Raw genomic sequence first — 26,451 nt, forward strand, 5'->3', positions numbered from 1 at the left:
AGGAGCGGGGCCCAGACAAGCTTTGACAAGAGCAGGAGGGGGAGGAAAGGTCTGCCCTTGGAGAGATGGATGCTCCTGGCTCCAATGAGGTCCTCACAGGGGAGATGCTAACGAGATGCCACTGACATAAAGAACATTGACCTCCCCACAGCAAGAGGACAATGAAACCCATCAACCCTGCCACAAGTGACGGGGCTCAAGTAAAGCTGAAAACTCCACAACGGCCTGTTGAGGCTAGTTACTTGAGCCACCAGGTTGGCACAGCGTCCTGTTTTTGTCTTGTAGAATAAGGAAGCCCATTATTACCAACATGTGCTGCAGCAGTTCATTAGCAGTGAGGGTTCCCCAAGGACTGGCGTAAATGATGTGATCCCATTTTTCCCGATGAATATTTATAAGCAGACCATGTTCAAGTCTACTTATTGTATCTCCCTCTTTTTTTTCTTTTATGGGAGGTTTTCAGTTTTATGTCTGAGGCTTTTTAAAGCAAGACTAATTAGGATTTTTTTTCCTTTTTCTTTCCCCCCTTCATTCAGTTGTGCAATCACAACAGCTGTTGTTTTTTTGTGCCTCATTTGGCACTCAAGTAAAAACAGCAACTTTTTGTTTATAATAATAACAGATGTGAATAAAATTAAAAGCTGTCTATAACAGAGAGGGAGGGCATGTCCTGAATATATGGATATCTTTTTTTCATTCACTGGAAGGTATTGAATAGGTTTGACATTTTCCCAAAATGCATAAAACCTTGAAAGGTTTCGAGTTGCCGAGGTGAATTCAATGAAGCTCAGGCTGTAGAAGATAATGGTTGCTTTATTCAGCGTGCTGGAACTGTGGGTTTCTGAAAAGAGATATTTCCATAGAGGCGCTGTTTCCTTTTGGGGCTATAATGGAGGCCAAGGTTAGAGAGGGAAAACGTCAGGAAAGGGGTCGGGGGTGCTGCTAGGCCAGAGAAACCCCTTGGAGAGTTTATTAATAAACAGCTACATACCCTTTGAATGGCTAAGGGAAGAAACCTCTGATTTGAGAAGAGAGAAAGAGAAGAGAAAAATACCTTGTTCAATAGAAAACCAGCAAAAGGAACAAGAGAGCAGATCTAACAGGATTTGGAGACATTAAAACAGAGAAGTGGGAGAGGCCATTGAGAAACAGGAGACTTGGGTCAAGTGCAAGGTAGGAGCTATTTTCCTACAAGGCTAGAATTTGGGTGGGAAGTGCAAAAAAGGAGCAAAATTTGCAAAGGAGGGTTGTGGCTCTTGGGGAACCTAGAAGTATCAGGGAATCTGGATTCTGTGCTCAGAAGACGGCATGTGGCCATGCAGCAGGTAGGATGTTTCCCAAGACCTGAAGGTAAAAAAGAAAAGTCAACCTGCATTCCAGACATACCTGCGGGCAGCTGCTGATGGGAACACACTGCTTCTTTCGACACTCTGTCTTGCCCTTCACACAAGCACAGATGGTGCAATTAACAGAGGACCACATCTCTCCATCCTATGGGAGAGAGCACACGATTCTGCTATCAGCTGGACGCTGGTGGGAGCTAATCCAAGAGGCTGGAATTTCTCTGCCAAGGAGAGCATTTCTTACTCTGAGTGAGGGATCCATCATCAAACTAAATTACTCTGAGGTGTCTATCTACATCAACCCAATTTGAGGGTGTGTGTGTGTGTGCGCACGTGCACGCGTGTGCTCTCCTCTCTAGGATATAAACAGAATTTTTGTGTGTCTAACCAAATCATATTTGCATCTTGCTCCTCCTGCATTGTTTACTTAGCTTCACCCGGGAAGACAAGCATGAGTTGAATATGATGCAGTACTAGCAAAGCTCTAATGTTCCTGTTTGATAGAACTGAAATGTTTAAGCTATTTCAGGGAGAAGCAGTTGAGATGTAGGAAGGTGGTGGATTTATTCCCACATGTGACATGGTTCTGGACCACACAGGATACGAACATTCAAAAAACAGAGGCTAATTCAAAGGACTCTCATCGCCCAGGCAGACACTTGGTCAGCAAGTCATCCAAATATGTGGAGCCCAGACAGACTATTCCAAGATACCATGTCCCTGACTGTCTGATACTTTCCTCCTCAAAAGCTAGGTAGCCCCTTGGGACACATTTTCTAACCCAAAAAGTTCTGTTTGAGGAGTATTTTTTGGCTCACGGAATCTATAATACACAGTTGCCAATAGCCAGCCACAAGAGGCCCTGTACCTCTGGAGAACACACAGGGATGTGCATCCTAGTTTATGGAAGAGTAGATTGCATGTTCGAGGGTTGGGTTTGAAAACAAAACAAAGATTCCTTCCTGGGTTTGTAGATAGAAGCAGAAAATTTTGTTAAAAACAGAGGAACTAGCTCAGATTTTGATGACTCCTCCTCTTCTTCCTTTTCCTTCTCACTTTTTGAAGCTATTTAAGGACAACTAGAACCTTTTATTTCTCAGGGAACAAAGACCTAACTGAATCGGTCTCAAAGGGCATCTGACTGGTCCAAATTCTCTGAGTGCGCATTTCTAGGACTTGGTGTTTCAAAGATGACTCTCTGTAAATAATTTAAGGCCTCATCACATAAAGGAACCTTTGTACAGCAGTCTTGAAAGCACCTTGTCCACGATACCATCATGAGAGTGAGTCTATTGCATCCCGGTGCTCTGGAAACAGAGGGTGACTTTACGTAAAAAGGACACATGAGTGGCTGTGAAAGCCTGGTGTAAATACAACACACACATGACCCCCTTCCTTTGGCCATGACACATCATTTCTTACTGATTCCATAAGAATCCAGACTCACCCTCCAACTCTATCAATGCAGAAGGAAATCTGGCCAAATGTGACATGAAGATCTCCTGCATCTGACTTGATTTGGAGGGTCTGAGTCTCAAGAATGTCCAGAGAGGACACCTTCAGGTATAGAAAGACTCCCTCCACCTGACAAACTAAATGGAAAGCAGTTTGGACAAAGATAACAAGCTTCATCCTGACGTTTACATGGTCATGGCACAGCTATGCTGCCAGAAAACCGTGGGTAGTATTTGAAAAGCAGCAGATGGTCAGCAGACAGCCATGCCAGCTCGGTGGGGGCAAGGCTCTCTCACTTTCACTCGATGGCTGTGCCAGCAAGAATATCCTCACCTGAATGTCTTCCGGGTGAGAAATTCATTCTTTGGAAAAGCAGCTTTGTGAAAAAGTTCCAAAAGTATTAAGCTATCGAACCATCAGGATCTTGGAAAGGGACACTGAGCATCTCTGAGTGAATGCGATGCCCTCCGTCAGTTGGGCTCCCATAACAGTACCATCCAGGGGTGTCCTCAGCTCAATCCCAATCACTGGCCTACCACATGTGGAAAAGCAGTAATGTTTTACAGGCTTCAAATACTTTATAGAGCAAAAATAAAGCCGAGGAAAACCATTTTTTCAAACAATTGGTTCTCTGCTCCATGTATACTTGATTTTAAATATATGTATGTAATATTACAGTATAAATAATTACATTTGTGCTTGCATGCAAGCGTGCGCGCGCGCACACACACACACACACACCATATACGTCTACAAAATATGGAATACTCCAGTCTGCCTTTTGTCTGGAGCTTTGTACATTGCAGTAGAGTACAGTGGTTCCTACGAGCTTGGCTTGTGACATACCCGAAACACCTTGTTGCCAAACTTGCACACTTTGACGTCTTCTGGGGGCACTCGCAGGAGGCACTCTTCACAGCAGCTCTCCTCCCCTCTGACGCAGCCACCAGGGTGGGAACATTTCTTCTTACATACCACGGTGGAGTCCTGGGGCCCAAAGACAAACGAGAAATTAAAAATGATTTCCATCTCTACAACCATCATACCTGGCCTTCCTTTAACATCCCACAACTGCTTTAAAACATAGTCTGGGGGTGCGTGCATGGCTCAGTGGTTAGGTGACTGACTCTCGATTGTGGCTCAGGTCATGATCTCACAGTCTGTGAGTTCGAGCCCCACATCAGCCTCTGTGCTGGGCATGGAGACTGCTTGGTTTTCTCTCTCTCTCTCTCTCTCTCTTTCTCTCTCTCTCCCTCCCTCCCTCCCTCCTTACCTCCCTCCCTGCCCCTCCCTCTCCCCCTCTCTCTAAAAAAAGAAAACATATTCTGCATATATCATATTTAACTTGTAATAAATCTTTTATCTACTTCAAAATGTTATTTGCTGATTATATATCTGAACTAGAAGATGAAGAAGCTATGAATATCCTCACTACTTTCCAAGTGTTTATAATTTAATGTTCAAGAAGCTGATGATTCCACTCTGGCCAACGTGTGGCGAGAAGGTCCAACTGACTATGAGCCAACCAGCTTCCCTCTTCCTGCCCTTCTCCTCTTGCAGCTTCATTAACATGGCTCTCCTGGGTCTCCTGCAGAGCATGATGCCACCTTTGAGGAGTTTAGCATAAAGGCATGATATCTAGTCAAATAGTAAAAATTAAGACCTAATGTTCCTCCTCAAGATAAAATCCCTTAGCATGTTCCATGTCCACAGAAGAACTGAACAGGACATTCCAAATCTGGACCATGACCATTCTAGGCTCTTCTATAAAATGTGGAACCTTAACCAGGTTGCTTAACCTCTGAGAATGATGAGTTTATATCTGTAACTTTAAGAGGTATGGCTTGATTTCTAGCCAAGTAAATGGTGCCTGCTGATTCACTGAACAACACGTTGAAGAAAAGTTCAGAGCAGTTTAAGAAAAGTAAACTTTTCTAGTGCCCCAGCCAACAAGATGCAATTTCACTGGAGTAGGTTGTTAGTTGGAATGAGTGTTAAGAGCAAAGTATTTATGAGACTTGGTGGCAGGCATGGATGAAGGAGAGCAGTGTCCCTGGTAGATGGACAATCCCTTCACAGTGTGGAGTTAGTATGAGACCAATGATAGGGAAATGAGACCAAGCCCTCTCCTTAGTTAGCATTGAGAACGAATTCATTTAAACAGGTTTTGTAAATCAATTTATGTAACTTCTGCAGCTTCTATGTTAATCCTATGACTTCAACAGTTACTTCTGGTATTATCTACTGACTTATGCATCTAAGATTAACATAACAACGAGATGATCCTTTTAAGAAAACGGAATTGGTTGCCTTTTATTTTTAAGATTCTACCACATGGGATAATAGGTAGGACTGAGCATTGGACAAGACCAGGGGGAATGCCAGTTCCTTTATTAGGTATGTTATCTTGTGCAAATCCATCTTCTTGAGCCCCAGATTCCTCATCTTCAAAAAGGAGATAAGAGCACCTACTTCTCAGGCTTATTGTGCAACTTAAATGAAATATTTAAAGTACTTGGCACAGTTTCTGGCACATAGAAATTATTATAGGTCAACTCATAAATTGGAAAAAAAAGGTCATGTGCCAAACTACGTGCATTGATTTCTGGTTTGAAAGACAAGGACTCACACTAGCTCTCAAGTAATGCATACTCCATGGTAGATTTCCCAGCTTTCATTACACACACACACACACACACACACACACACACACACACTCACCACCCATTAGCTCATATGCCTGGCCCTAGTTTAAGCAATGAGAATATGGAGATGGATACACATGCTTCCGTCTACAATGAGCTCACAGGGCAAAAGGAGAGAGAACCATATGAACAGATAAATTGCAATATAATGTTATCAACAGAACTAGTAAAGGTATAGAGGTAGCAGAAAAGAGGGACAATTACCTACCTAAGTGAGTCCCCTAGTCAGATACTAGGGGAGGAGGTAACATCTGAGATAAGCTATTGTGTACGAAGAGGAGTTTGCTAACCAAATTGAAAGAAGATGAGGTCACTCCAGGGAGAGGAATCGTCAAATATGAAGACACAAAGACTCTGTGTTTTAAAAATTGGCTTTAAAAATAAATCACTGCCACAAAGACTCTGTGTTCATAGTACCATGAAACAATTCCTAAACCTGCCATGGCACTGGGTGGAGGTGCTGGAGAAGGAAGCTCCAAACAGATAGAAAATAATACCGATTATCCAAAATAATTGTAGCCTGATTCTTCAAGCATCCAATTTCCCAAAAATGACTGTGAACTCATACTTTCTGACACACACAAAAAAATCTCTTGAAGGGACAGTATTAATTACACCTCTTTTCAGCACTGAGAAATATTGTCTGATCTCCTCTCAAAGAATCCATGAGACCCAAAGCAGTGCAAGCATAACAAATTCCCATTCATGGGACGTCTGGCTTTCCTGCAATCAAGAGGATTGAAGATGTGATGTGTTTCATCAAACGTTTAGCATCCTCAAGAGGAAGCTATAACCTGTGAAATTCCTGGAGAGGAAGAGAAGTCATGAGGACAGAGGCCAAGGCAAACAGAAGGAGTGGCTGTATGTTTAGCATAGGAAAATATAACCATGGAAGAAAGGAAGGAGTCTCAGGAAAGTATTCTCAGGCTTAGGAAATACTCAGTGTTCAGTGCCAGGGAACAGATAGTTCAGCCCCTACTCAGTCACTTCCCTGAAGTAGTGCATGCTACTTAACAAAGCATGCCTCAAGTAATCAGGAACTTCTGAACTCTAATCCCAGCTACTGACTCATTGCTAACATTGAGCAAAACTCTTCTCTTTCCCTCTCTAGCCCTTTAGTTATTAAAGACAAAACAACAACCATCCCCATCAAAATGTATTATTCTAAATTCATGTCACACAGATGTTTGGGTTAACTCACTAATGAATGATTCTAAAATCTTCCATTAAAAAGATTCTCGTCTTGGCTTTAAAAACAAATCACTGCATAAGCACAGTCAATAAGTATGTGATGTGTATTCCTTTACAATTCTAGAGCTGTGGAATTCTTTCTTTACCACTCATTAGGCCTCTGGTTGCCTTCTGAGAAAAGCAAGCAATGCTTTTCTTACTTTGCAAGTAAGAAATGGTATGATGAACAACACATAAATACTCTCTTCCCAAACTACCAGGTTTATCTTTGTGATGAACTGAAAATCACAGTTCATCACAAAGATATGCCTTTCTTTTCTCTTGAATGGGAATAAAGTCATGTTTATTACAAGGCATGTCAAAGATCTCATCTTGCATGTTAAGAGCCAGAGAACACTGCCAGAGACACTATGTGTCTGATTTTAGAAAGTACCTTAGGACAATTCCTTAGACTTTAGCTCATAGCTCCAGAAGCTAACTTGCAGGTCCTGGGAAGATAACAGTGAATTGTAATTTGGGCCCTATGTTTGAACTTCCTTGCAACCTTAAGTATGATTTCAACTAGTAAAATGGCACTGATAGTCCCTCCTTCCAACAAATGACACATTATTATGTTTGGTTGGAATGTTAACAATAAAGCCCCCAGTGCAATCACTGTTGGATCACAACTCTTCAGAATCACCTTACCCGGCAGGTGCATGCTGTGCAGTTATCATAGAGAAATGAAGATCCATTGTCATAAACATCACTGCGAAAGAGGCAGCTTCCAAATGGGAGGTCAAACACTTTCCTCTGACCTAGAGGGAAGCAACAGCATGGTTTAAGCAAGACAGAAGGCAGGATGTCCCACTTTGTGATCAACAATTTTATCACAGGACTGTTCAACATTCTCACAAGACCAGGTAAGTCTGGTGCACAAAAACAGTCCTCAGCCAGATGTTCCTTGGAGTAATTAACTTAGAGAGTCTTTGTTATAAAGAGTTTGATTCCACACTGAATCATGTAAGTTCAACAAGTCTTTATTACTTTATCACTTTATCATAGTGAACCAAGATGATCAGATCTATTTGACCTGCCCTCATGGAACTTACAGTCTACTGATGGGACAAACCCACAAAAATGATTTAAATATAACAATATGGTGAGTTACAGAAGGAGGACAATCAGGGAACTGTGGAGACAGGGAGGACAGAGAAGACTTCTTGGAAGATGGAAAGCCTCAGCCACATTTTATTTATTTTTTATTTTTTTAATGTTTTTTATTTATTTCTGAGAGAGAGAGCGTGAGCAGGGGAGGGTCAGAGAGAGAGGGAGACACACAATCTGAAACAGGCTCCAGGCTCTGAGCTAGCTGTCAGCACAGAGCCTGATGTGGGGCTCAAACCCACAAACCATGAGATCATGACCTGAGCCGAAGTTGGACGCTTAACAGACTGAGCCACCCAGGTGCTCCAAGCCTCAGCTGCATTTTAAAGAATAAGTAAAGTAATCCAGAAAGCAGGTATTGGCAGGGAAGAGGCAAAGGAAGTCAAGATATCCCACAAAGGACTAGAATGAGCAAAAAGGAGAATGAATGATATAGCATCTCAGCTGGATAAATTACAAGTCCATTGGTATAAAGGATGGCACTAAGTCAACATGTGCCTAGAGGCAGAATCCAACCCATAGGCCAAGTGCCCAAGCTTTCATAGGCATCACACTTTGGTAGAATTAGCTTAGTTTTCCCTGATATGAAGATTGGATTGATGACCAAAAGGGCCATAAAAGCAACCCCAAATAAAGAATGCAATGCAATGTCATTTTTTCTTTCAGACTGTGAGCTTCTACTCCCTGGAGTATATAAAAACATCCCTGACATATTACTTGACTCAAGGACTAAGTTAAGACAAAGATTCATAATCACTCATTAGATTTTTATCCACATTCTCCTTATAAAAAGATTAAAAGCAATCTCTAGTTATCAGAAGGCCCAATGAAACGCTGAAAATACCTATAGGCACATACTAAATGCTACTCTCAGAATTAGAATTGTTGGAATTACCATTAATAGGAATCAAGAAAAATGTCATCTTCCTGTTAGAGTCAACTTCAAGGTTAGGATACAGTATAGAGGCAGAATTAAATCACTAGTTTGGTTCATACTACCAGAAATAAATTTGCCTCAAAAGATAGCAGTGAGTTATAGTTCTGGGTCCCACATATAGACTCCCTAGTGACCTTGAATACTTCTCCAGGTCTCACTTAGTTCACTTGTAAAATGGTACCAATAATGACTCCTTGGTATACATATGGCCTTCTCTACCTATAATGCTAATATGAAAATAGGCAACCAAAGACCCTTTTAAGGTTAGAGAAAATCTAGTTAAATGACTGTATTTGTTCCTAGCAAGTATTAATAATCCAACTAAAACAGGCATTCTTATATGCACCCACAGGTCCTGAGTTTCTTGAGGTTTGTGAAAATTTACAGACTAAATTATAGGACTGCCTGCAAAATACAAAATTCAGCCTTTCTCTAGATTTTCAACTAGACCCTGAAGCATTAGAAAGCTGTGTGCAGGCCACCTACTCAATTGTTTCACCTGAGCAATTTTTAAAGATTGTGATAACCTGGTTTGCCTTTTTCTTATCTTTTATCTACATGTGTTTCGTGTACTTTATAAGTTACCTTAATTCCTTTTTGGCAAGAGGCAGGATATAGATATACAAATATAGTCAAGCTTATTTCTCCACCAATGAAAATACATTTAACAGTTGAGCTCTACATTACTTCCTCAGAGGACCTTTCACCTCTTAGAATGAACTGTCTCTTCTTCTTTTTTTTTTTTTTTTTTAAATGTTTTATTTATTTCTAGGAGAGAGAGAGAGACAGCGTGAGCAGGGGAGGGTCAGAGAAAGAGGGAGTCACAGACTGAAATAGGCTCCAGGCTCTGAGCTGGCAGTCAGCACAGAGCCCGACGCGGGGCTCAAACCCACGAACCGCGATATCATGACCTAAGCGAAAGTCGGATGCTTAACCGACTAAGCCACCCAGGCGCCCCATGAACTGTCTCTTCTTATGTTCCCATAGCTTGGAGCTTTAAAAAAAATTTTTTTTTAACATTTATTCATTTTTGAGGGACAGAGGGAGACAGAGTGTCAGCAGGGGAGGGGCAGAGACAGAGGGAGACACAGATTTCGAGGCAGGTTCCGGACTCTGAGTTGTCAGCACAGAGCCCGATGGGGGGCTTGAACTCATGAATCACGAGATCATGACCTGAGCTGAAGTGGGATGCTTAACCGACTGAGCCACCAAGTGTCCCTCCAAAGCATAGAGCTTTTACTACATTTATAGTACTCAACATTGTGGCATAGATGGATAAATTAGTAGGTGAACAAATGGATGGATAGATTGGTGAAGTGATGCACTAAAAGGTTGCCAAATAAAAAAACTCTTCAACAATATCTCCTGAACAAATATGACCAATTATTTAGATTATCACTCAATTAAAGATAATTTTTACCTAAAAATATTGATGTAAAGTTTTTATCACAGAGCCTGGCATTCCCTAAACAACCCCAATAAGTGGCACATGATGAGTATTATCATAATTATTAGCGGTGGTGTAATTCAAATATGAGCCTAGGCTATGTCATTCTAAGAGGTGCATTGGGTGCTCAGTATACACAAACCTCTGATGAGTCTCTTCAATGAAAATGAAAACAGAGAGGTAGAGAATGTTGTAATGCAAAAGGCTGAGGTATGTCATGTAAATGAATCCTGGTCGAAAGAATATTTAACAGCAAATTGGTGTCCAACCAGCCAAAATTCTAATTAGTCTAAGATTTCAGAATCTAGAAAGTATCCTAACATTTGCTTTTTTCCTTTCTGTCTTTTGTTGTGTGGGTATATTTCTTTTTACCCCTGAGGAACACAAAACTAACCTAAATCCCAAAGTCATTGTAGCCCAAAATTAAGATAAAACATTCAAGAGTGGTACAGGGAGTCCATATACAGCCTAATTCAAGCCATTTCCACATTATTCCACTGGGGTTTAGCCTAACCAAAAAAGGTCTCATTTGGGAGAATTAAGATTTTCAAATTTCCTAAGACTTACTGTTCCTTTTGTAGTCTGTCTTACGACCACAAATGGACAGAAAAGTCTGCATTCAATACAACAGCCATTGCTCATATGAGAAGCTTCTGAGTTGACTCAGCACATCCATGGTACGGGCTTCAAAGCATTAATCAAGCCTACTTATATTCAATGTCAGGCCCCAAAGGACACTTCTTCTGTGATGACTTTCCTGCTCAAATGGAAAGCTGTGTCCGCCATGACCCAAAGCATAATTTCAACCACAGTGAACTGGCTAACTCTATTCCAGGTGTACAAGCACACATGGGCAACCCAGGAAGCACACATATCAGTGGAGATGTCTTTATTCAGGCACACATAAACAATTCTATTCTGTTCTTTTAATTATTTCATAGTGACTTACAAAGTATCACGTGCGTGCGTGTGTGTGTGTGTGTGTGTGCATGTATGTGGGTGTGTGTACATATTGTAGGAAGGCAAACATTAGATGAAGCGTTGGCAGAAGAAAAGATAAAGAAAAGAAAACTGTCTTAGTTTAACAAGATATCTTTATTCAACAACTTGGTTGCAGAAAGATAGACTTCAGGCTATGGCTGTGATAAGCTGGGAATAAAAAATATCAGTCAAGAGGAGGTTCTGGAATTGAGAAAAGCAAGCTATGAAAGGAGAGAAGATTCAAAAAAAGGTGTGGACAGCAACCGATAGGATGCTGGACCCAGACACACAGTGACATTTCCCTGAAGGCGTAATAGCTAAGACCTTTTAAGAACAAAGGGAGCTTAAGGCTCCATTTCATGTTGTTCATTGTGCTCCAGTGAAAAGTAATCACCCTCACTGACCACAAACCTTCAGTAAAATCTACTACACAAGTCTTGATTCAGTAGCACCACAGAATGTGAAAAGACCGGAGGGGAATGTCCCTGTAAGTACAAAATGATGTTGGAAGAGGAGGAGGAGGAAAAGAGGAAGAGGAAGTGAAAATGGAAAAGGAAGAAGTAGCAAGAGAAGGAGGAGGAGGAGGAGAAAGGAGGAGTGTGCGGGAAGGGGCGGAGGAGGAGGAAAATTAAGAGAAAGACAACAGGAGCGGACAAAGCCAGTGGTGACTAGGAAACGTATTAGCCTTCTCAAGGATCCACAGAGATTCTAGTGGGGTTAGTGGGAGGTGTTTTACTGTATTCATACACTAGGTCAAGCTACTTTTATTTGACCTCAGCCAACTCAAGAGTTTGAAGACCACATGTAAGAGGCTGACATACGGATTATAAACAAGAGGCAAAGGACCTCTGGCCCTAGAGACTCTCCATCACAGGCTGTCTCTCACCTGGCAACATGTAGGCCTCTCTCCATATCACCAGGGAGGCTGAGCAGCAGCAGTTAAAGCCTGGGCTTAGGAATCACAGGAACTCGTATTCAGGTATCAACTCTGTACCTCACCAGCTGTGCCACCTTCTAGGCATCTACTCCCCACTGCAATAACACTATTCCCCTCTGCACATATATTACATATCAGAATGATACATTTAGCATCTATACGGCACAGCTTCTTGAGAAAATTTAATGAGAAAAAGCATATAAAGTGCTTTTCATGGTACCTAGGAAATAGTAAATGCTCAATAAAAAATAGCTTGCTATCCTTTCTTGTTGGCTATTTCTCATTGGTCCCCCCAAACCTCTTGCTTTTGGTGCCTTAGCCTCCTGCATACTTTTGCCTCTAAGAGGAACACTAGTCTATATTCCTCCATGTGTTAATTTCGTATGCCTTTAAAATACCGGTCATTTCTACTAATTGTCATATGTCCAATGAAAACTAGTTTCTTCAAGACTGGTCTCCCCACTGGGGGCCATTATCCAAGTTGTCTGGTGAACCAGGTTTACAGATCCAAGGGAACATACGAGAGAAGAAACCCCTGAAGAGACCTCAGAAAAGAGACAAACCCTGTGCACACCTTACATTCCTATAACCAGAAAAGGCAGTTATTCCTAACAAGCCATGAAACAGGACAACCTGAGAACCCCAACATAACGATGTGAATGAAGACTCTCAGCAGAAACTCCCAAGAATAAATTGCTTTGTTCTTTCATCTGAAAACAGTCACTCACCCAAACATTTGGGGCAGCACTGTCCTGGGGGAATGTGGCTAAGGTGCTGAGGACAGGAGAGAATGGGACAGACTTCTCTCACGCACTGTGTCCTGCCTCCCTGAAGAAAAGAGAGAGAGAAAAAAGCACATTTAGAAAAGTAAGTGCATTGATATTGTTTAATCAAAATACCTGAAACAAACTAGGGCCTTCCCTGGCATCCGGTCCTTGGGGGACTGCTCAGATCTGTGTAATTTCTCCCAACTACCCTTGTTCCTTTTATCTTCCCTGGAGGCCACATGAACCTGGAGGTCACATGACCCTTCAGAAGACTGTCCCTGAAAGGATTATTACAGCATCACCTCTCCCCACCCACCCACCACCTTTATCTACCTTTTTCCTTCTCAAGACTAGTCAACTATCTTCCTTTGCTGAGACTGGAGGCTTCCAGCACTAAAACTGGGAAAGTCTCGGGCAAACCAGGAAAAGTTGGCCTCTCTTTCCAACACCCAAGCAAGCAAAGGAGCCCTCTGGGCTTTACAGAGACTTCTCTTTCAGACCCCCATCTTTCTGTAAGTTCTACACACATCTTCCTCCAGGAATACTTCCCTTTCTGTAACTGCTTAAAGGTGTTGCTAGGATGGCTCCATGGGGTTCAGATTTAAGGAAGCAGCCAATCTGCTGAAAATGCATATGCTGGAAGCCAGTATTAGAAGAACCATTTCACTGAATTCACTCAGCTAGCCAAACCTCTTTCTATCACAAGTAGAAGGCAAAAGATGACTGATATTGGAAGGAATGGCGGAGGCTTAGCAGCCTATAGAAAAAGTTCTAGAGCTTTCAGATTTTTCCCTGCCCCTCATTCTCCGCCCTTCCTGTCCTCCTTTCTGACATCCATTCCTTCCTTCTTTGCTCCAGCACGCGCCCCCTTCTCTGGCCATCAGAGTCTCTCCCCTCTCTATGACTTGAAGATGCAATACGCCTACTCCCCCTCCTTGATGCCCCTGTCGAGGCATCTGTTTTCTCAGCCTCAGCAACTTGTAATTGAATCTTCAGAAAGCTGGGCCAAAAAAAAAAAAAAAAATAGTGCTTTCCAGTCAATTTACATCCAACACCTTTGTAAGGCTCATATGAAAACTATCCTGTGCAAAATGAATTGCTATCAAATCTATGAATAATTAATTGTTTCAGAAAATCAGTAGATTTGGTAAATAGATCAGTAGGCAAATGGAATTTCAATGGATTGGTTCCTCTGGGATTTGAGCTAGAAAGCAAAGGAGTAGACCCTCAGGTACCTGCTGTCTGAAACTGGTAATTTATGTCTCAAGAGGCCTCAGGAAATGAGGGACTCACGCTGTAAAGAAGGGAAAGATTCCCTGCGGCATTTCCTCACACCTTCTCCACCGCTTTCTGCAATAACACCAGACGTTAGCCGTCTGGATCAAATTCATGCCCATCCTAGCATCCTGCTGCCATCCATTGTTTCTGCTTTCCCTTGCATTTTTATTATTGTTCTTGCCATTTTTATTATTACCGTTTATTTTTTGGTATGGGTGGATGAAAAGAGTAGGACACTTTATGTCTTTTTAAACATTTATTATTTTTAAGCCACTTTAATGTCGGATTCTTCCACAAACCAAGAGAGAACATACAAAAATACCACAAAAAGCTCTTCTGTTGTTTTTACATTATTTCCAGATCAGCAAGAATCACTAAAAAATCTCCTAAGAATCCCTGGCTGTTTTCTGTGAGGTTCCCTCACTCAACTCTGCATAATCCGAAAGTCTGGCCTTTCACCAGACTTCAGAGGCACATAACCTGAGTCTAGGTCAGACACGGAGGTCTGCCCCAGCTTACACATAAACCACAAAAGTTAAATCTAGAGGGAGGATAGAATGCTCCCCTTAACTTTTAATTTCAAAAAAATTCATCTGCAAGCAACGTCCTAAAATCTTGAAGCCTCAGGCCACATGAGGCTGCCTGTGTGTTGGCTTCTCTTAGGCGCACAGAGAACATATTCTTTTCATCGATAGTCTCTGTTCTTGTTGGATCAGCATCTATTTTTCAAGCATATTTTAAAGTTAAAATTTTTACAAAATATTGCATAATTGCAGAGGAGTTAACTTGTCCAACACTTCGGAAAGCTGGCAAAAGATGAGGGGGGCTCCAGTAATTTTCCTTACAATAAGGTCAAAGAGCGGATTTTGCATATATAATACAAATGCAGTTTGTGTTTCCCAAGAGCCCGTTAAAGTAACTTGAACTGCAATCTGGGCTTGCTGGTTTAGCCAAGTTTTATTTTGTTTGGGTTGTAGGATTGTGGCACAGCCCAAGTCCTGAGGCCGCATTCCAATTAGTACCTCCAAAGAAAGTGCCAGGCCTTTTCGGCTCACAACCTGCTTCTATGATTTCAACCCAGCAGGGAATCTGGTTAAACTATGAGATGTGGCTATGCTGTAAACTAAGAAAGTTAAAATAGCAGAAGCGAACATTTCTGTTTCTAAAAATGTACTAATTCCTACTGTAACTGCACTAATTCCGGCTCTATCAGATTAGCACACTCTTTATAACTGGCTTCCCTGCCTCAGCTCTCTTCCACCAACCCCCCTGGAAACTTCCATATGTCCAGGACTCCTTTCCAACATCCATCCGTCATTTCATTATTTGATCAAATAGTTGTTTAAGGCTTAGATATGCTGAGGACCCAACGGTGAATATAACATACAAAAATTCCTCACCTCATGCAGCTTATGTTACCACTGAGCACGTCCCTATGCTAACGTGGAGGATGACTTCCCACTGCATTTGGGATAAAGTTCAGGCTAAATGTCAATTGTAGAAGCAACTATGGGTGCACTAAGATCTGTTTCTTTTTCTCCTGACATAGACCAACACTACCTTTCTCAGACTCCCTTGCAGTTAGGCCTTATGACTAGGTTCTGACCAACAGGAGGTGGATGGAAATAAAGAACGTGATTCTAAGCCTGACCCATAAAGGTCTCTCCCACTCAATGCTCCACACTCTCACTTTCTAACTCTACTAGATGGATAAGCACCTGAATTGAGGGGATATTGATAGCTCTGCACAGGAAAGAGCTTGCTTCCTTGGGTCACCACGTGGAAGTCTATCCACTAAACACTCACAATGAACTATTAAATGAGCAAGAAACAAATTAAATTACATTAAAATATTCAGATGTCAGTGCCTGGGTGGTTCAGTCAGTTAAACATCTGACTTTTGCTTTTGGCTCAGGCTATGATCTCACGGTTCATGGGATCAAGACCTGTGTCAGGCTCTGTGCTGACAGCATGGAGCCAGCTTGGGTTTCTCTCTCCCTGTCCCTGCTTGCACATGTACACATGTGCATGCACACACACACACACACACACACACACACTCTCTCTCTCTCAAAATAAATAAGCTTTTATAAAATACTCAGATGCATTAGATCTTTATTACCACAGTTAGTCTACTTGGTCAAGATACCCCATAACCTTCTCTCCCACCTCCTTTCCTCACAATACCAACCTGGAGAGGAGAGTCCAGTGTGTATACTTTATTTTCCCCAGGCACATCTGAGGCCTTCCATCTTCTTTATATGTACCTCTTTCCTTCTCTCCCCCCATCATTGACCCCTATAAAAATTCTGCTTCATTCAAGGTCTATTTCGAGCCTCTTCTCCTCTGTGAAGCCTTCTAGAACTCTTAATTTCCCAGTGACTCCCTCTATCTTTCCGTATCTTTCCCTTTCTCATATATATTCCTGTATTTTTGACACATACATAGAAATTTAATCTGGCAAGATGACACGGGTTTTGCCTTCAAGCTAGACTTTGGTGACAGCAAGGACCAGTCCTTTGAGCCTAATATCCTTCAGGAGAGTGACAGGCTCAAGGATACATCTCTGTAAAAATTTCTTGAATGAAAGGAAGAACCACCACATATGATGGGCTTCAGAATCTCAATGAATTTCTCAACTCACTTTGAACTACAGGATGCTGATAAGCTGGTATAGTTTCACGACTGTCTGTGTCTGCTCACCTTGTATCTCCTTGGGTTTTGTACATTTCAGGTACTAACTAAATGTTTGTTGGTGCTGATATATCAAAAAGCAACACTCAACTTCACATTCTAAGCTGGCAGGATTCCTAGCACCCCATATGTTTTGTAAAATGTTTGAAAATTTCTATACGGTTAAAACACACACGGACTAATGACTATATTCTCATCTGGTCAACAAGGAAAGGAATGCTAGGAACTTCCATAGTACTGGTGAGTTATGATTTCCACCACTTTTCTTTAGTTTGTTCTTTAGAGGTGGTCACTTGTTCTGATTACATATCTAAGTGCTTCTCCAAAAGTAGCTGTTTTTAAAAGAAAGACATGAAACTTGTCCCAAGTCTATTTTCCACCCCCTTATTTTTGCTTTAGCTGTTCTAATCAAGAACACAATTGCTTTGTGTCAAAGTTTACCCTAGAGCAGCAGTCTTGCTGCATAATAAAAATCTATCTTCCTGAATCTAGTAATGAGTGCAAGATGATGAAGCCACAGTCATGTGCAAGCAGGATCCTTCCCCCACCCCTGAGGACCACTGAGAAGAGGGGACTGGAAACCATACTGTAACGTGTGACATAGCACTCATCCTTTGAACAGGATGCAGGGTCGGCTCTCCAACAGGAGGTGGGAAGCAGAGTAGTACATTTCCAACCAGTTAGAACCAATCAACTACACTCAGCCACATTCTATAAGGATTTCTCCCTCCAGTGTTCAATTGTTTGAAGAGAATGGATTTCTCCATTGTTCCTAGCTGAAGGTGAGGACAGGGGAGAGAAGACTGGGAGGGGCTAGTGTAGGGGAGAAATATACCTTGAGTGCAAAGAGATTATCCGTGACCCGTAATTCTTATATCATAACAGCCAGTGGTACAAAGCTGATTTGTGAATAGAGTACCACTCTGAATTGCAAATTGGGTCAAAAAACTTTACAAGAGGAAAAAGATGTCCTTAGCCATGCTTCTTTTTGGCTTGCAAACTTATTTTGGTAAACTTCCAGAGCAAGCCAATTACTTCCAGGGGTGAAGGTCTTGGTACTTAGCCTCCCCTGTTCTTGACCAGTGCAGAACAGAAAAAAAAAAAAAAATCAAAGCAAAGATGGGCAGTAGGTAAGCTGTCCGGCTGAGGGAGCAGAAGTAGAGTGGACCATGGGAGAGAGAAGACCCCAAATTGTAGTGAGTGATGAGCCTACTCAGAGAGAAAGCTATTTATAGATATGCATACATACACAGGGACACACAGATTTACATATACACATGCTATATTGACATATATGTACATACCACTGTGGTATAATAACCTTGTGTGTGTTTATGAGAGTTTCCCACTAGACCAGAGTTTTTCAAATTTGACATCAGTAACATTTGGGTTAGAGAAGTCTCTGTTTTAGGGAGCCATCCTGTACATTGTAAAAAGTTTAACAGCATCCCTGGCCTCTATCCACTAGATGCCAGTATCACCCTTTGTCCCCTGATTGTACCAAACAGCAATGTCTCCAGACATTGCCTAATGTCCCTGGAGGACAAAATCACTCCCAGTTAAAAACCACTGTACGAACCCAATGCTTTCTCAAGCCACAGCCCAGGAACCTGCATTTTTAATAAATTTTGCGGATGAATTAAATGCTGCTGTCCAAGGCACTGCTGTCCAAGGCACTGCTTTCTGCAAAATGTGCCCCTCACATGAGCTTCCAGCAAGCAGGGTTTGAGGCATATTTACCTTGCTTGTTCTCCCAGCAGCCAGCACATATCACGGCTTATAACATGTGCTCAAGACATGCGTTCTGAGAGACAGAGCCCATTTCGTAGGTGGGGCAGTTGTATCTGAGACATGAGCCCGGCCCTATTTCACCTTGCCGGGGGCTGGAGGCCACTTTTCCTCGGGATTGTGAAGGAAGAGGGCGGCGGGAGCAGAAGCAGGGATGGAGTGGTGGATGAGGTTGATGGGGCTGAATTCACCAAGTGGTCTGTGCTGAGACCAATGCGTGCAGACTGGAAACTGTCTTCCCCAAGAAGCTGAACATTGTACTACACAAGGTCTTATGTTTCCAAGTGATAAAGTACAACTCAACTTTGGTTCTATGCACACAGAGTCAAGAACATGTCAGCAAGAGCTTGACCGAAATACCTATTCGGACCCATAAAAATCTTGAGCAGTCCCCCTTGAGAAGTGTCCCCCCTGGATTGACAAAAACAAAACCCTTTTGTCCTTCATATCTATTCAAAGAACCATGACCTGATGCTCTGTCTTGAGAATCCAGCCTAAAATAAATTCCTTTTATTTTTTTCCATTAATTAATATCTCCAAGTCCAATTGTATTGTTCCTATTATTGCTCTGGTTTCCTATTGCTGCTATAATAAACTACCACATAACCTCAGTGGCTTAAAACAACACACATTTGCTATCTTACAGCTCTGGAAATCAGAAATCTGAGGTCGGTCTCCCTGGGCTAAAAACAAAGTGTCAGCAGGGTTGGGTTCTTTCTGGAGACTCAATGGAGGAATCTGTTTCCTTGTCTTTTTCAGTTTCCAGAGGCTGCTGGCCTTCCTTCGCTATTGGCCTCCTTTCTTCATCGTCAAAGGCATCAACAACAGCATTCTCAAAATCTCTCTGACTCTGACCCTTCTGCCTCTGTTCATAAGGACTCTTTTAAGAGGGCCCATCCAGATGATCCCGGATATCTCCTATCAAAATCCTTAATTTAACCACATCTGCAAAGTCCCTTTTGCCATATAAGGTAACAGTCATAGGTTTTGGGGATTAGAACATGGATACTTAGGGGTCAGGGGATCCACTATTCTGCCTACCGCAATTATTGTTAAAGAAATGACATTTAATTTCACTGTGCCATCCTAGACGTAATATTTCTGGCCTACTGTGACTACAAAATGCTAAAATCATCCACTCTATCAGCTTTCTTTCCTTGAAAACACTATTTTTTCCCATTTTTTTAATAAGAAAGAAAAAAAGAGAGCTAAGAATCTCAACTTAAATCCTGGTTGGGGCGCCAGGGTGACTCAGTCAGTTAGGTGTCTGACTTCGACTCAGGTCACGATCTCACTGTTTGTGGGTTTAAGGCCCACGTTGGGCTCTGTGCTGACAGCTCAGAGCCTGGAGCCTGCTTCGGATTCTGTGTCTCCCTCTCTCTCTCTGCCCCTCCCCTGCTCGCATTCTGTTTCTCTCTCTCTCTCAAAAATAAATAAACATTAAATTAAAAAAAAAAAACACACATAAATCCTGGTCGTATGGTTGTTGAACTGAGCAAGTTCACACCCACTTATTGTTTGCTCTTCTCTACTCATTTCACTGTTCCTTTCAGAAGGTGATATTCAACTCAGACAATCTGAATTTCACATCCTATGCACTCTCTCTTTTTTGTTATAGGCAATTCAGAAGTGCCAGTGGACATCTTCAGAAACAACATTTTAGGTGTTAATAAAGTAGGAACACTGTCCTGTTGGTCAACACGCCTCTTCAGGGGCAGCGCGCTGGCCATGCTGGTGAGCACTCATCTCCTAAGCTCACATTCCCACCAAGCAGTATGACTTGGCTGGTCATCCACTGGCCTGTGCTGGTGAGCCCTGGAAGGGACTTCATGTCTTCTGATGGCCGGACAGATGACTCCCAGAGTTTGACTGTTCATCATATTCAAAGACGCTTACACAAGAAAGCCTGCACTGGCATCCTCACAGGTTTGCACAGCACTACAGTGAGGTCTTAGCCTGCTGGCAGCCAATCAGGCCACCTTCCAGCGGCTGCAGAAACGAGCAGATCCAGTCGGGCAGTGGAGACAGCTCTGGGCTTTAAGCGCACACAGAGGCAGAGGCAGAGTTCATAACGGTGTAAAATAAATATTAGAGCCTTAAATAAACAGGTGATATAAATACATTTACTATTGTGTCACTAGTATCATTTTAAAAGAAAGTTTCCATGTTGGACTTGCTTCGGCCTCGTGTTTAAAGGGAAAACTGGCCTATATTCCTCGCTGAGTCCTTGTTCTTAACTTTGTCTTCTCACTCAGCTGTCACTGTTCTTGTTTTTGTGTTTTCATGTTCTTGCTTTGGAAAAGAACATTTTGAAATTCTTCTGCTTCCCCAAGCCCCACTTTACACAGAGACTGACACACACATTGCTGATAAGACTGGAATATGGTTTGAGGCGAATTCCAACTGGCTCCGGGCTTCCAGAAACATCTGAGTGTATTCTTTGTCTATTTTAGAAGCAGGAAGATAAGACCACTCTATGGGACCATGCTTAGATGAGACAAATGCCCTGGGAACTGAGTGGTAGGGAAAGCCCTGTGAATCAGAAGAGGTTTGCCAGCCCTGTTATGTTTGGTGTCTGCAAGCAGGCACTGAGGGATGGCTGGAAACATAAGTGATCTGCCCTGAGGAATGTGAAAACCCTTTCCAGGGCTCACGGAGCAGAGAGGTAGGGGCTTTCTGATAAGGCCTGAGAATCTGGTCCTGCGATGCTGGTGAGCATGGTGTCCTCCCTCTCTCAAATAATCGATAAAATAAGCAAATAAATCCAAAAGAGATCCACCCTCCTACTATTGCAGATTCCAAGGGACCTCACAGACCACCCCGGTAGGATGCTTCTTAACTACCACCCAAAAAGAAAAAGAAAAAGAGCAAAAGAAAGAAGATGAGCCCCTTTCCTTTTCTTGGCACTTTTTTAAAATCAAAGTTCAATCTTTCATCCTCATGTAAGTAGTCAAAGCTGTTACAAGCCTACTGCTGACACATCAAACGCTTTAGCTTCAGTCTGGCCCACTTCCAGGAAGATGAAAAGAACAATCATTCAGAACTCACACCTCCAGTGAGTTATGAGCCATTCCTGAAAGGAAGGAAATAACCCCATCATGGAGGAGAAAGGGCATTTTTCATATTCCTCAGGTTGTCCACACCACAGCAAAGCTGGATATGCATGAAGGAAGAGGCCACATGAAGGCTTGATGGAGGCAAGTCTTTACAAAGACTGACCCCCAAAGACAGAAAGCCAAGCATCACTGAGGAACTGTTTTTCTGAAACCTTTCAGCTGACTCTTAAGTTTGGCTACCAAAAATAGTTTATGTGCACCACCTGCCTTATATACTGTTTTATTTTGTTTATTCATCATTTGCCCCCAACTAGGCTGAGAGTCCACTTTTATCTTCCGCAAGTGCCTCAGTCTTCCTAGTTCTACCGCGAGGCCACAGTAACATCACAAGTTTGATTTTCACTTAAACACCTACTTGCAGGGTCATGAGCTAGCGCTGAAAGTCAATCAGATTATGTGTGTGCTCTAGGGAGGTTTCCTGAGGCACAAAATTATCTGTTGTCTTGAAATGAATTAGCCCTAATTAAGGTATATCTGCATCACCGCACTGTATTGACAAAATTATACTTAACAGATCTTTGGGATATTTCCTAAATATAGTACGCTTGAACACACCGCTAAAAACTAAGATTATATTTACACTTCATTTTCATTTCTGAAGAGCAATTGACGGGTCACAGCATTTTGGCTTTCATTTGCGTGTTAAGCAAACATTTGAGTTACATATAGTGGTCCTTAAATAAAAAATCTCAAAATCTTCATTCAATATACATTACCTTGTGCAGGTCTCTATTTTGCAGCAAGTGACAAGTTCCTAAAATTCTAACAAAATCTGAAACAGTTAAGTAAAATATAAAGGAGTCCTATAAACATCCTGACCTCCATCAAAGGACACTGTCCAGGGAGACTAGAGATTTCTGGCACTATTCATCCAAACTAGGGGTGCTCCTGGGGATTGGCCTTGTCAACCAATTTAAAGTTTGTGTTCTGAGACAAACAGGCTACAACCCAATCTTGGCAAGCTCTTGGGATGATCATAATCTAGGTCAAAAATGATCAAAGGAAAAGAAGTGTACAGGCTGTTGGAAACAGCTGTGGAAGGGGTGGGGGAGGGTCCCAGTTTGAGCCAAAGCTAGCAATCTGACATGTCTGGGCAAGTCCAGTGAAAGGGTGAGGCTCACCTACTTAGCCTCTCGTAAGGAAAAATAAATCCATCCTAAGGGAGGAAGAGATGCAACACAACAGAATTATCAGTTCCAAAGCCTAATCATAGAAGGAAGGCCTTATTGCAAATATAACTTGGCATCTGTCACCCAGTCATCCCAAGTCCAGTGACATGGATGGCCATGTTCGTCGTAGGGGAGAAAGACGCTGGACGTATAGCCTAAAAGAACTGTGACATTGAAACCTCTGTGACATATTCAAATACAGGCCCCACTGATCTGGGATTCCTATAATTGAGTAAACCACACAAAAAAGAAAGTGATACTGGTCCTTCCCACTTCCCCTCCACACTGCTTTATCATCACAGGCCTCCAGGATATTAGCAGCAATGTGCAAATCAATGAGAGTGGAAGTAGTGGCTATGCTAGGCTGAAAAGCAAAGTGCCTATAAAATGGTGGCAGTGATAAACAGAGGAAACAATGGCAGACAGACATGGCAGAAGATGGAAGAAGATGAACTCTTATCCAGTCCAGGAAAATGCAATTTCTTATATCATGAACTCTGACTTGCTAATAAAACTGGCCATCAGTGTCCAACATTGAACACTATAAAATAGCACCTAATAGACAAGGCAGGGGTATAATCTCTCACAAATGAATTCATATATTGATCAGGTAGGAAAAAAAGTGGCCTCTTATAGAAAGAATGAGTTATATTAAATCAATCTTGAGGAATAAAACCAGGCCAGGTTCAGAAGCATTGTCTTGTAATCTTGGCCAGAACATGCATGCCATAAAGAGGCCAGAAAAGTACCACTCAGGAAGGTACCTGAGTGAGGCAGCATCTGGGTGGAAAGCTTGCCTAATCATGCATAGCTCTGTAACTATGACAATACACTTAGCAACTACAGACTTTTTTTTTTTCAAGAAGGATGGAGAACCAGACCTGGACAGGTGAAATCCTTAATCTTATTGAAAGGAATGGGGAGAAAAAAAAAAAAAAGCTCTACCTAAACAACACAATTATTTCAGAAAATGATACAGAAAGGACTAGGTTCAAGACTGAGTTTTTTTAGTTTTTTTATTTTTTGAAGTTTATTTATTTTTGAGAAAGAGACAGAGTTCTAGCCAAGGAGGAGCAGAGAGAGGGAGACACAGAATCTGAAGCAGACTCCAGGCTCTGAGCTGTCAGCACAGAGCCTGACGCAGGGCTCGAACCCACCAATGGTGAGATCATGACCTGAACCAAAGTCAGATGCTCAACCGACTGAGCTACCCAGGCGCCCCAAGACTGGGTTTTTTAGGCCATAGGTAGGACAGACGTTTAAGTGCTTGTCAGAGCTTCCCTAAATGCTTCCATGGAAACCAAGGATAGTCCCCATAGTTCTTATGAAATAAAAGGAAGAAGAGTACAAGGCCACCTTTGATTGGAAATCAAAGGAAAGCCAATTCACTTAAAGTAGCCACCAGGACTTTAGTGATGAGTGGACCAGACACAAGCCACTCAGAACATGCCCAGGGGCTCTCTCTAGAGACCAGTGTTGAAGAGGAAAATATGGGGGACAAATGACTAGGACTCAGAGAGGCAATGGTTCAGAAATATCAACCATTTTATTATACCAGGCCAACTTGAAGATGATGGCAATGTTTTTGAAAACAGGCAGATTAAGTGAAAGCCTACTTATGGAAGGCAAAATATACAGGCCTTTCTTGACCAACAAATCCAGAAAATCATATTTTAAATTGATCTGTGTTATTTATAAAAAGCCTCATCCACCAGGACTACACTTTAGCAGCCAAGTTCAAAAAACTGATATAAACCAGTAGCTCCAAATACATGACCAACTCATGATCAGAACATTGCTAGTTCTGATTGATTGAATATATTTGTGATTGGAACAATGCCAGGTATATTCACAAGTGTGCAATTATGCATATTTACCTCTTGCAGGTATTTCTTTTTAATTTTAGACAGAACATAACATTTTGATTTGTGCTAAGTAGCTATCTGATAAGATCTGTTCAGGGACTCTGTGGATAAAACTCCAAAACCAAATGTGTCCATCTCCTTCTAAAAATTGTTAAGGTGGAAAATATACTTTCATTCATGTTATATACATTTTGTTAAAATGCACTGTATGGACATTCATGCACAATGAGTATTTTGTGGTTTTGTTCTAGGAAAGTGTTCCCACTGGTCTAGGACAAAGAGGAAGATCTACTGACCCTTTTAACTATCTGGCCTCCAATGGCCTCTAGGCTCGATTCTTGTTCCCTTTTCGGCAAACTCTAACTTTGAAACCCTCTCAAGCAGACTCTAACTTTGAAACCACAAGTGGCACATTCTGTACGATCAGTTCTACCTAGAGAATGGTTGCTTTCAACATTTATTACAACAATGATAAAATATGCCAATGGGGGGGGTGGGGACATGGGCAACCACAGAAAGATAAGGATTCAAAGTCCACAATTCTCAAGGGGTCTAATGGGTTTTACTTCAAAAAGCAGAAGGTGGTTGGGGGAGGCCGGGTGGCTCAGTCAGTTAAGCGTCTGACTTTGGTTCAGGTCATGATCTCACGTGGGTTTGAGCAGTGACAGCTCAGAGCCTGAAGCCTCCTTTGGACTGTGTCTCTCTCACTGCCCCTTCCCCACCGTGTTCTATCTCTCAAAAATAAAACATTAAAAAAAATTAAAAAAGAAAATGCAGAAGAGTTCTCAAAACTTGGAAATGAAAGGATTAGTGCTAGCACCAAAACTGTTCATAGCAAAAATTTTAAATGACTCTATTCTCAAACATTCCTAATTCCAAAGGGTACACGGGAATGGAGGAGGGAACTCTCGGTTACACACATATCCCAATGTTGTAGGCAAAAGACTGAAAATCTTTGTAAAGAGGCTATTTCTTTCATCTAATATTTATACAATAAGGTATCTGCACTGAAATATGCTCAAAACTCCAAATATGATTTATCATTAGAGTTGTAGAAATAACAATATCCATGAATGCGGAAATGAAACTAAACTTCAGATAATGGGTAATAAATCAAGAATTTGAGGGGAAATAGTGACTTTTTAAAATGCTTTTGAAATCCTAGTTCATGAAGACATGAGCAGCTCTGTGCCTTTAGCTCAGTACAAACCAGGAAAGTTTCCAGATTCTAAATCAAGAAGGAAAACTGGGAAACCACATGATTCAAAGGAACAAACCCCTGGAGTTAAGGGCTCCTTCTGACTCCAGTTCTATCCTTTATTACTTTGTACTGAAGTTACTTAACTTCTCTACATTTCAATTTCTTCATCTGTAAGTTAGTAAAACAATAGTACTCAGTGTCACAGAGTTCATGTAAAGCACAGAAAAAGATGATGGAGGAAAAGCTTTTAGGCCAGTGCCTGGTGCATAGTAAGTGCTCATTAAATGTTACAAAGATTTAAGTCTTACAAATACTTAAAGTCAAATTAATTTTGAATTCCAACCAGCTCCATAAATGAATAAATGAGTGGTCTTGGGCAATTTATTTAATCTGAGTCTTGGTTATTTTATTGCTAAACAATGCCATTTTCC

At 41.8% G+C, this 26,451-nt stretch overlaps 1 protein-coding gene across 1 annotated transcript in view; it reads right to left on the minus strand.

Annotated features, from left to right (window-relative positions):
* The window catches only part of BMPER (BMP binding endothelial regulator), a 253,623-nt gene that overhangs the window by 103,133 nt on the left and 124,039 nt on the right, over positions 1-26,451 (minus strand). Inside the window, exons 7-10 of the mRNA XM_039221814.1 lie at positions 12,871-12,970; positions 7,382-7,491; positions 3,645-3,785; positions 1,387-1,491 (exon numbers count right to left, since the gene is read on the minus strand). Coding sequence (XP_039077745.1) covers positions 1,387-1,491; positions 3,645-3,785; positions 7,382-7,491; positions 12,871-12,970 — 456 coding nt within the window. The remainder of the gene's footprint in view (positions 1-1,386; positions 1,492-3,644; positions 3,786-7,381; positions 7,492-12,870; positions 12,971-26,451) is intronic.

This window comes from Hyaena hyaena, unplaced genomic scaffold (assembly GCF_003009895.1).
Source record: "Hyaena hyaena isolate Hyena2069 unplaced genomic scaffold, ASM300989v1 scaffold_1021, whole genome shotgun sequence".
Taxonomy (NCBI): domain Eukaryota; kingdom Metazoa; phylum Chordata; class Mammalia; order Carnivora; family Hyaenidae; genus Hyaena; species Hyaena hyaena.